The sequence below is a fragment of the Chrysemys picta genome, chromosome 18 (assembly GCF_011386835.1).
Source record: "Chrysemys picta bellii isolate R12L10 chromosome 18, ASM1138683v2, whole genome shotgun sequence".
Lineage (NCBI taxonomy): Eukaryota > Metazoa > Chordata > Testudines > Emydidae > Chrysemys > Chrysemys picta.
The window spans coordinates 15699257-15711438 of record NC_088808.1 but is presented as its reverse complement, the minus strand read 5'-3'; the positions used below and the strand labels follow the sequence as shown (position 1 = coordinate 15711438).

Below are 12182 nucleotides of genomic sequence, written 5' to 3'. Positions count from 1 at the left end.
TTACACGCAACCAACTTAAATCCTGTCAAGATCACTCCCACAGGCTCATCACAATTTGGCTTTTGGCAAGAGTTCTGGGCACTGTTATTTGGTAGTGTACAGCTCTTCAAGAAAATACTGCCTTAGAGGAAGGCAGTTGCTTTTAGGGAAAATGAAATACTAAAGAACTTCTGAACCTTCTCCAAGTGTAGACCCTCCAAGATGGACTCCCAGGAGGTGAGCAACAGCTGGTGCTCACCATTACAAAACTCCTTTTCCAAGGCATTCTGATAAACTATTTCAAAGGAATTCTGCTTTCCCTTCTCCATCAAAGAGAGGAATAGAAAATACATGAAATCCAGAAGTGGCAAACAAATAGTTCCAAGAGGTGCATGTCCAATGCACACCATCGTCCAGGATAAAGCATTTGCAATTCTAGACAATTTACATTGGAAGCATATGGTGAATTTATCTCCTTTTGTAATACCATTTTTTTTTTAATCATAGCAGGAATACAGCATAATCCTTAACTCCTCTAATACTTTTCAGTGGAAATCTCTCCTCCCTCACTTTAAAAAAGAAAAAAAAAAAATCATTCATCTCTCTTGAGATTTCAAGGTCATTACCAATACAGAGGAAAGAATTAGTTTTGTGACTGGTGACACTGCTTAGTGAGAAGAGAGAAATCCCTGGAATGACCTGAGCTGGCTGTGGGATGTGGAGTATCGGAAGGCCAACAGTTTCAGTTAAACTCATAGGGGAGTCAGAACTGCTTGATAAATTGTAAATTAAACAGTTAGCACATATTCGTGGGTTTCTGTTGAGCAAGACAGCCTAGCATCTGGATATATTTCTGGGGAGCTCTGTCCCTAACTAATATTTAATCCTTGATATATCAAGGGTTTTCTACTGTGAAGAAATTCCAATGATGCAAGTTACTAGAGAAGCTGGAGTATAAACTTAATCGTTCAGGGCAGGAACCCAGGGGCATGAGATTAGAGAAGTAAACTACAGAGCAGATGTTTTCTATGGTAGAAGGAATAAACAGGAGAGCAGCCCGACAGCTCAAACACACAGAGACCCAGTCAGTTGCAGATGCGTGTGTTTCCCCCCCCCCCCCCCCACTCAAAAGTAGAGGATACATGCAAAAATACTAGTAACTGGGAAGTGGGGACCATATAGCAAAGTTTCAAGCTCGCCACTGAGGTAATAGGATTCAGAGTTTGCATTAGCAATGAAACCATAGGATCTAGAACTATAACAGAAAGGGGATGTACCAACATATTTTATAGTTACATACAAACTAATAATGAATTCAATACTATCCACTAGCCTAGATTATCAGGACTCAATCAGAAACTGGAAATTTCCTGTTTAGGCAAATCATGTAGCATGTCCTTGAATGACTCAGGGAGGACAGTACCTGCCACCTCCCCCCAGCACCTCTCCACAGACCTGCGTGCTAACAAAACAGCAAGGAGCAGCTGTTCATTCCTGCATTACTCCCCAAAACACTTCCACTGGTTCCGATTATATGAAGCAGTAATACTGCCCCCTACTGGCAGATGAACCTTATTGCAAGGGCTAATTAAAGGAACATTAAAATGTAGAGAAAGGAAAATCATTCACGCACCCTATTACCGCAGAAACAGCAGGGGCTGAGGCATTGTTCTTCAGTTCTCGCACGTTCACCACCTGAGGGACGTTCTTTAGAGTTGATTCAGTCAAGGAGGTGCTCACTGCTTTAAGAGTGAACAGAGATGAATCCCACCAATTAGCTGAAATATTCCACTGCACATGGTTCGTACAAGTATCCAGAGGAGTAGCTTCTTAACTAGACCACCACCTACGTACACCTAGGAGGACAGGGGAAGGAATCTGCAGTACACTAGCTACAGGGGAACTCCTGGTCTATTCAAATCAGCAGAAACCATGGATTTGGCTCAAATTTGATATGGGTAATTTATTGCAGATGAGAAAATTTGTGACTTATGACAGCACATCTAGGATGTATATAGAGTTTGACAACTATGCATGGAAGGACATTAATAACTGGTGTGATAACTGGTATCAATACTTGACAGACCTCCTGATTGCAATTCAGAATTCTGGCTATTTTATCCTTGGAACTGCGATTATGATCATATCCCTTTCCTTTCTCCCATCCCCTCCAAAAAATATTTCCGTGGAGAATAAAAGTCTATATTAAGGTGCCACAATTATACTGTAAAAGAATGGCACATATAGAAATACCTATTGAGTGTGCATGATTGCCATTTTGGCCACATAAATGCATGCTCTATTTGTGTATGTGCAAAACTTAAGTGCGTATATTCAAATATTAGTCCTAGGCGTTAAAAGTAATTTTATGTGTCAGTTTGTGCGGCAATGTCATATAAACTTTACTATAATTTATACTGTAATTACTCTGTAGAATTACTTGTAGTAAATTAGTTAGATTACATTGTATTATAATCTAAATTAGAGTAATATAAAGTAGTTTACCGGATTCTGTAATATTTGGAATTACTCTCTATAAATCTCTCAATGCGAAATACAGTAAGTCATACTTAACACAAATCTCTCTCACCTTGCCCTTTCGCCCTTTCCCTTATTAACTTCTGGGATTAATAAAACAAAGAATTTGAAATGCCTAATTTACTTTTCCAGTATTCATGCTGTTCATCTACTTTTTGCAGTTCCATTCATGTTGGACAAGAAAGACTAGTCAGTTTCCTTTTCGTACGTAGCTGAATTTTATTATTTCCTGCAATGATTGGGTGCTACAAGGGATGTCTAAATCCAAGCAAACTAAAAAACAAAAAACAAAAAACAAACCCTCATATATGGAGATTTTTCTATTAACGTCTTCTAAAACCCCATAGCCAGATTTAAGGACTAACCTACCTGACAGTGTTCCTTTAACATTAATATTAAACTGCTTTAAAATATACATCTTTTAATGTAACTAACACGGTGAAGAACTATTAGGATGGGCAACACATCTTTTCCTTTTACCTTTCATTAATCATGGAGGATTTTTACATATAGATTGGTTATTATTTTAGTTGTGCAATAGTCAACCATCAGGAATTCCTTGGGGCTTATGTATATCAGATGATCGTAATGTTAGTTTTTGAAGATATATAGTCATCAACTCCTGTGTTTCTGCATAGATTAAAATGAATATTAAGTAGCGCTGGATGTTGATTCTTCAGGCATTTTTTTCTGATAGTTCAAATAAGAGAGAAGAGACCACCGGCAGCATTGTGTGGGGAATAATATACAGATCCTGTACGTATCAGACTTGGCTTATACCGAAGTTAATGATTTCTTACCCTCAAAGGCATTAAAAAAAAAATCTATTAAATTCACTCACTACATAAATAAAATAAATAAATAAAACCACCACACACACACACACGTAGAAATGCCCAGACTTTAGTCAGTTAACTTTAGTTTTACCTGGAGTCTGGCTAGCCATCTGTCTTCTCAATGCTGCTGCAGCAGCTGCTTGTGGTGCTGGGACGGTGACAGTGGGAGCAGGGGCCCCATGTTTCACAGTCTTTGTTGCAAGCATTGTGCTATCTGCCCCTTGTGGAACGATTCTGCTTGAAGATGTAGGCACTAAAAAAAAAAGATACAGTTCATTGAACTCCCATGAACAAGGGAGACTGAAAAGCCCCACTAGAATGTACTGACTCTTTACAAACTATACACTATATACCTGTTCCCTCTGAATCCTCATGGAGTCAGACAAGACTAATTTACAACAGTCAAGCAACTAGCAATTCATCAAATCTGGCAATGTTCACTTTCCCATAATTTCTAATGAACTGCATGCAGTGGAGCCCTAATCAGCTATCTTTTCAGCATGAAGGGTGTGTCAAATTTTCCAAAGGGAATAAGATTAAGGGTTGGCAAACATAACCCAGTTCATACATTAATTCCTTAATAAACCTTAACAATTAGAATGTCATCTGCTGAAAATACTCCTTCTCAATCAGCTACCAGATGTAGGCAGTCACATAAAAGCATGGACATATTGGCTCTCTGTTTCTCAGTCTGTCCTTATAGTCATGTCTACTGACATCTTGCTTAGAGGATCCCTACAGAAGTGAGCACAACTCTTCTGGGTGTGGAGAGAAACCGAACACACACAAGCAGTCACCTTACTGGCAGACGCTGGGATGCCAAGTATTAAACCTGGCTACACCAGTTGAAAGCAGAAGTCAGACACACAAAGCTACAAACTGAGGCCCTCAATATGCATGTCTCCCTTGTAAGATTTTATACTTATGGCTCAGAAAGGTTCATCCATTTTTACTGTTGGGGAACCTGAGGCACAAGGAGGTCAAGTAACTTGCCCAAAGTCACACATTAGTGGCAAAGGCAGGAGTCTTGACTTTTCCTCCTGTCCTCTAGCCAATAGATAATCTTAGTTGAATTTCTCAGTCTTGATGTAAAAGGCCCAGGCTATAGGAAAAGCACAATAAAGTTTCCAATGTTACTTCAACACTAGTGGCCTGAGTTCAAGGGGGCTATAATTCTGTACTGTTAATTGCTCTTGGAGATTTGGCAACATGAAGACAGACACCACAAAATCATTTCACCTAGATTTGAAGTTATGACAAGCACTGTAGAGATTAAAAACATCAACAAAGTCATAAACAAGAAGGGGAATGCAGTTCCAAACTCTACTCACTTAAAGTGCCCATTGTGAGATGAGGTTTACCAAATGGTGGAGACTGTGCCATTAGACCAGGCTGAATAGAGGGAGTACGGACTACAGGAGCATGCCGGGGGACTTGGACTGGAGCAGCTTCCTCTTCCTGCTCTACGACCTGTGAATCGTCATTCTCCAGTGACTGGGAAATGGAGGATGTTGAGCTGACTTCATCCAAATCTTCATAATACCTCAGAGACAAGAAGGCTGATCGGGAAAGACTGGCTGCAATGGGAGAAGAGCCACATTATTTTGTCATCCAAAGCCAATGAGGGTGCTATTTAATCTCAATGGCTATAGAAACACCATGTCTATAAAACTTTTTAATTGTCTCATTTTAACTTCATGGTGCAGAAGCTGACTTCTCAACTCTGGCACCACATGCCGTGTGGCCTGGCGTTACATTAAGGTAACCTGCAATCACCTGATCCTTTCAAATTAAAAATAAGGGCTGCTTTGTTATACTCTTATAATGGATTGGGAGAGACGTTACTTACGGAAGAAGCAGACGAGAAATATTACATGTTTGAAAGTTACCAGTGCGGACACTGTCAATGAACCTTTTTTGGCTATAGGAACAAAACTGAAAGGGGGTCAAAAGTGTCTAAAATAAGGAAGAGAGCCTGAAGACACTCTTCTTACAATGACATCAGCACCCCCATAAATGCTGTTAACTCGCATGGTCTATTATGAACCGCCCAAGGCACACAGGGCCGTTGGGGTTCGTCTCTTAGGAGCCTGGGTGCCAACGACCCCCAAATATTGTGATACTGAGACTGATTCAAAAACTATATTGGAGCAGGTGACATTCCAAGGCTTCCCAGTGCCATAAGAACCATTGTTCTGACTTATAGCAGCCATCCATCTGAAAAGCCACCCATTGTGGTTATAACAGATGGAAACCCTTATTTTTAGTGTCTGCCCCTATTGCCCTGAGGGATCTGAAGGTCACACTTGAAACTGACTGGTTAATATGCAAATTAGGATTCGTCTCAATCTCCATATTTGTTACATTTAGTGAAAAAAACCTTTTCTTCACAGTGGCATTCAGCGTTCGGTGTTCACCAAGTGACGTGCCACCTGGTGGGGTAACGAGTGGGCCAAGAGTTCTTTGGAACTCTCAAAGCGGTCACGATAAAGCAAGAGAAAACCCTAGTTTTCAAAGGGTTAAAGTGCAGGAGCTGTTTGTGATCCTGAGATTCAGTTTTCAATCTCAAATGACACTTTGAAATTCCCCAGCCATGTGTGCAGCGAGACAGCATTTAGGCTGCAGAAACGCAGTGCTGGTAGGAAGATGGCGGCAGGATGGTTGCAGGAGCAAAGACCGGCACGGAAATACTGGCAAGGCCAATAGTAGTAACCTGCGATGTCGGTGTGTATGATAAGCTGTATTGTTGCACCATTTCTGGAAGTTGTGTGGTGCTAAGGCAATACTTTCAAGAATGGCATAAAGAGCAGCAGATTATCATAACATGGAGTCTGCAAGTGTCTCCACACTTGAATATACTGAGAACCATCCTTAAGATAAATCTAGTTTAAAGGTTTCTTGTTAATCACATGTTTATAAGTTTCAACCTCACATCATTCCTCCAAGTCTCATGTAGAAACTATTGTAAAACAGTTATTCACGAGCCACGTCTGTATCAGTCTCAAGCTACATTGTTATCTCCTTGACAAATCTGAGACTTTAACAATGAAGTACAATATTTATGGTTCTTAGTACTGTAGGTCTAGTGTGAGGGAAGGGAAAGAGGCAGGAACTTGCTATCAGACTGCTGCTTCCTGCAACCCTTTGACTACCTCCACTTCAAGATCTTAATGACAAATTGTTCTCTGCTGTTATTGTAAAGAAATGGTTCTTTGTGATTTAATATGCAAGACTTACACTGAATAATAACTACTTCAGAACAAGAGCTACTGGTGTTTGATTCTGAAATGAGTGCCACATACTTTGATTAAATTAGAGAACATCAAGAAAAGAGGCATTTGGTTTTAAAGTGTCTTATTTTAAAACAATTCTGAACCTGGATTTCAGACTGGAAGGCTCATTGCAATTAAGAGATTAGACACCCATCTTAAAAATCTCTCTTAAGAACAAAAGCCGTAGAGCGTGTGTGTGTAGGGGGGGGGTTGCACATATACGTGTACAGTACAAAGCTTAATGATGCCCTTCCCATGCCTTAGATTGTAAGCTCTTTGGAGCAAGGATCACCTTTTGGTTTGTATTTGTACAGCACCTAGCACAAAGGGGTCCTGGTCCATGATTGTAGCTCCTAGGTGCTAGAAATAACTCACCCACTCTGCCATAAAGAGATATTTAGAATTTAGTCAAGCTTAAATAACGTCTAAATATTTAGTATTTTGCGTGATCATGGTTCACAACTAGTTTTACTCTGCGTTTTTGTGAAAGGGCTTATAAAAGCCTTCTTTGTATTTTCGCAGTGTAGATGCATTACACAGAAATAACCAACATTAGTATGAAGAAAACAGTTAAGAATTAGGGATGCCCTCTAACTTTGCCTCCATTTGGTATTTAGGTTCCTTTTCTTAACAGTTTAGCAAACAGCACCATTGTTACTGAAAATAAGAAGGCCAACTTTGAGGACTGGCCCCTAAAAGGAATGCTCATTAGTCTAGTCTGAGCAGGGAAAGGAAGCTTTTAGCTAGAACTAGTTCAACAGAAGCCCATTATTTGGGGGAAGTGATGAATACAAGGGGCTAAGGTAGGAATGTTTCCTTCTACAGATAAGGCAGGATATTAACAAGTTCTGGGGGAAGACTTGCATGTTTCAGATTCCTAATGTATCAAAGGTTTACCTGGAGCAGTGGATCTCACAGGTGGAGTCTTCCTCTTGGCTAGGAAATTCCTCAGCTGTGCCTGTTTAACTGGGGACAATTTAGCTGCAAAATGAAAAAAAATCACTAGTCTATAGAAACCAGTTGGAGATTCAATTACAAGTCATTTTTAGAATGTGCAGGTGGGGAAAAAAATGAGTTACCAGGTGCTTTCGGCAGGGGCTTGGCATACGATTCCAAGGTAGTTTTCACCAAGGCACTGCGCAGGCTCTCAAGGTCACTGTCAAAGCTGAAACAAGAGAGTAGTGAAACAAAAACCAGGTACTGCATATCACTGCCCCACAGAAACAGCTGTATGGGAATGAGAAGGAACCACAGGCTCACATGGAAACACCATAATTTGCTGCCCAATTCACCAAGGGCTAAAGGACACAGGATTGACCATCTGCATATGCCTCAATGACACTGTTTTACAACAGCCATTGTTGAATGCCACCAGAACCTCTTTAGATGTTGCAACATTTAACTGCATGCACCAAGACCTTAAGTTACTTATGGGGAAAAAAAAAAAAAATCAAATGGCCAATAAATTCCCTCTTGTCCTGAATTAAAATTCTATTGTAATCTTCACGAGACATGACAATGATAGATCATTTTTGAGGCTACATTTTCACAATGTTTTCATTACTGTGAAAGCCCATCTTTCACAGAGACACACGGATATATTAAAACAAGCTACCACAAAATACAACAGAATTAATTTTCAAGCCGATTTGAGGAGCACTTGTGTTATTCATGAACAAAATCTGCACATTTACAACCAGTACCCATTTTTGAGGATCTCCCCCTCCCCTCCCCCTCCAATATCTCCTACACTCAGTTATGGTATCTACAGAGCATGATTGTTAAGTCTGTCTTGGACATGCACTTTCAAACATTACTATTGGGAAGAGACTTAACTCAATACACTTCCTGCTGCAACCTCCAATTATTATACATACCTTTGAGAACTGCTAAGAGAAGACGTGTCACTAGGCATACTCCATTGAGAAGTCTGATTATATAAGCGGAGCTGCTGCAGGCTGTCCACCAAGTGATTCAGCCTCTTCCTCTGCTGATTAATTATTTCACGATTATTAGCAAGTGTGTTAAACAAAGTCTCTCGCTCAGGAACAATCAGGCGCCTGGTAACATCAGAAAAAAGAAAAAGGAAAAGATGAGAAGACCACTAGACACCTAGCCGCAGGTGCATGTGCGCACACACACAGAAAACTGGTTTATTTCAGCTACTGACTTAAGTGGACTTCACCCCCCCAAACCACATTGTGGTTTAAATACCAAGGCAGCACAGGTCAGTTGTATATTTCTCGTTGTACATTGTAAATTTATTCATTTAACATGTAGGTACTTGTTCAACAAAAGGGCTTCATTACCAGTCTCCCCTGGATTTGTTTAGTGCATACAAAGCCTATTTTACAGGCATTTCGGAAAGTGGAATTTACAGCACGTACAGAATTTGCTGGAAAGCATATAGCAAAGTCAGTCACAGTTCAATAGTCCGCAGTCTGAACTTTTAAATACAGGTAAAAATGGCTCAGTCAAATGTTGTTCATAAACTCTTTGAAAAAGTTTTGGAGTGGGAAGCATAAAATGCCTTTTGTCTATTTATTATGTCCTATTCCTAATTCATTAGTGTGCTCCTTCGACACACACTAATTTTCTATTCCAATTTCGATCACTCACTTTTGGGTTTTTTTCTGTTCCAGATGCCGGTCCCACTCCAAATCCAGAACATCATTCACGTCTTGAACAGCAAACTTCACATACTGGTGTAAGCGTCTAATTTCCTACCAAATTGGGGGGAGGGAGGAGAAGAGAAAAAAAAAAAAAGTCATCTTTCAATTCTCTACGGGAATCTCAAATCCAATGAAGTAAATTAAAGACCCTGTAAATGAACCAAAATAAAAGTCATGTGGGACACTTACATATTCACATCTAGCAAATTTAAATCAGAATGGCAGAACCCTATACAATGGAACTCTGTTTTACTAATCAAATCTGTCACTAGCTTAATGTCTGCCCTTGAGCAAGCCAACTTCAGTACCTCAGCTTCCTGCTCTCTACCAGTGCAAAGTGTTCAAGATGAAGTGTGTTACAAATGCCAAGTATTACACAGATCAAACCTCACTTTTCTAGAGCCATTTCCTACTGATGATGTGCTTGCCCCTGGTTTACATTGCTGGTTTCTAAAGGTAAAAAGTGATCAAAAACTTCAAGTTCTGTTATCTAGGTACTCATGTGTCCCCCATCCCCCCAATCACTCAAGGATCTGAGCACTTCCCAAGCACTTAAAAACCTCTCTTCCCAACACCCATGTCAGGTCAGAAAGTACTATCTTCACGTTACAGATAAAGCACTGAGGCATAGGGAGATTAAAGTGACTTGCCCAAGGCCACAGAGTTCATTAGTGTATCTGGCAACAGAACCCAGACATCTTGACTCCCAGTCCAGTGCGCAAATGTAAAACTACCCTTCCGCCCTGCCTTCATTCTTCTCTCACATGCCACAGCATGGAAATGCCTAGTAGAACGCTGCCTTTGGGCAGTGGAGGTGCATGGAATGGGAAGTTTAGTTTTACTGATTTCAAGAGTGCCCATTCAAATATAAATATCAAAATGAGGTGGGATGCCAAAATCTATCCCTGTGGCAGGATTCCATTGTAACTGGTTTTAAGATTAGCACAAGGCTCTAGTAAGACAGACCAGGCCAACATGAAACTGAGTCAGCGCTGCTGCTGACCCAGGGTTATACACTGAAAAGCACAATTCCTCCGTCCCGTAACTATGAGCACTGATGTAGCAACTGCTCTCAGGTGAGTGAGTTGATGTGTTCAAATGTCAAAGAAACCCCATGATCTTTAAAACCCTGTTAAAAGCTCATAAGAAGTTGGTCAAGTGGATATTCTGATGCTAACATTCTGCATCCAGGAGATGTGAGAATGGAACTGGCTAAGCAAAGTTTCACAGACAAAAAGTATCAAGAAGATACTTCTGCCATCCTTCCCCATGTTTGTTTTTCAAGGTCTGTGCAGTCAGCTCTTAAAAAACAGGTTGTCATACCTTTAAAGTCACAAAATGGAGAAACGAGGCAAGCTGGACCGTAAAATAATCTACAGCACCCAGGGGAATTTTAGTAAAATCTGAAGGAAAAAGTGGCTATTCTTTTCACTACAGCAATATATGAATAAATATATTTATGGAACATATTCTTTTCCTGGTCCTGGATGGGATTCCAACAGGCCCCATGTCAGCAATGAACACTATACCAAAATCAAAATGGGTCTCTTTATATAAGGACTACATACAAACATGCAATACTGTGAATTAGGAAGGTAGATATTTTCCCTTTAATAGAAATCTGAAATTGCATGCAAAGTGGTGCACTCTAATGTGACGTTAACTGTCATACCATTAATTTTTAGTAGCACAAAACCATTTTTAATTACTATAACACAAAAGGTACCCTCAACTGCCTAGTAAGACTCCCTGAGATGAGCATGCTTTGTCTATAGGGAACCAAGAACTAGATAAGTGTCACAATTATAGGGCACGCTTACTTTACTTTCCCTGATGTACTTGTCATAGTTTAGGGCAACTGTACCTGTGGTCCCCCACCATGGCCCAGTAAGGGCACCCACTCTTAGGTTTCCAGCAATAAGCCATCACCTCTCTTGCGTGGAGACATGCGCCGCTCCCCCTCCCGACTGGGGTTTTTCCAGGCTGCACACCCCAGCAAGCCAGACTGCCTACAGAGGCCTGCATCTGCACTTTGCTTTCTCTCCAAAGGCTATGAACAAGGTAACTGCCCCCAGTTATAAGTTAACACACAGCTCTTTCTAAGCAAGCATAATTATTCTTACAATGAAAGCATTACAGAGAAAGCATTGCTGAAAACTATAGAAGTTCCTATATGCATGCTAGAAAGCTTATCAGAGGTCACCTATCAGTCTTACGGGACCTCCATAGGCAAAAATTCTTGCAGCCCTTCCCAGGAAGGATTGAGGCCCAACTTGAAGAGTAGGTTCTGTTCATTTGCTGGACCAGAAAGCAGGCATTGAATCAATTTAAACCTCAGGCTATTTATGCAAAAGTCCTTTCTTTGTCGGTTAGCCTCTGGATAATCCAGTTTAAACCAGTATATGCTAGCCTCTCCAGGTGGTAGTATCTCTCTAGAGGTGCTACAATCAGAATGAATTTGCCTAATCACCCCCCCAACACACACACACACACACACACACACACACACACACACAGTTTTTAGTTGCTGGACAGCTGTGGTCACCATTCCCCATGGTAGAACATATAATCCCTGGCCCACAATGATACAATAACTTAATACAGTAAAATCTCCCAAAGATACTTCAGGAAATTGCCATATCTGTCATAGTACCTTTCAACATTGCCGGCAGAGGGGGGGGGGGGGGGGGGGAGAGAGAAAGGGAGAATGTACTTTATCCTGATTTCTTTCAAAGCCTTTTGAGTATTTTGGGAAATTTTCCATTGCAATCAGGCATTTAGAACACCCTTTAGTTTTATGCTCTGCCATCCATGAAATTAACCACAATATTGTAAGCCATTATAAATCATCAAATTGCTCTGCAAAGCATTTGCTAAAGATAAAA

At 40.5% G+C, this 12182-nt stretch overlaps 1 protein-coding gene across 7 annotated transcripts in view; it reads right to left on the bottom strand.

Moving 5' to 3' along the window:
* NUP214 (nucleoporin 214) overlaps positions 1 to 12182 on the bottom strand; it is a 78913-nt gene that overhangs the window by 43997 nt on the left and 22734 nt on the right. For 5 of the 7 annotated variants that reach the window (XM_008169152.4, XM_024106066.3, XM_042854272.2 and 2 more), the window contains 7 exons: positions 9245 to 9348; positions 8503 to 8685; positions 7705 to 7790; positions 7523 to 7606; positions 4685 to 4930; positions 3445 to 3606; positions 1613 to 1721 (listed from right to left, as the gene is read on the bottom strand). In XM_008169152.4, coding sequence (XP_008167374.2) covers positions 1613 to 1721; positions 3445 to 3606; positions 4685 to 4930; positions 7523 to 7606; positions 7705 to 7790; positions 8503 to 8685; positions 9245 to 9348 — 974 coding nt within the window. The remainder of the gene's footprint in view (positions 1 to 1612; positions 1722 to 3444; positions 3607 to 4684; positions 4931 to 7522; positions 7607 to 7704; positions 7791 to 8502; positions 8686 to 9244; positions 9349 to 12182) is intronic. The other 2 variants (XM_024106065.3, XM_065572408.1) reach the window with 1 other exon arrangement.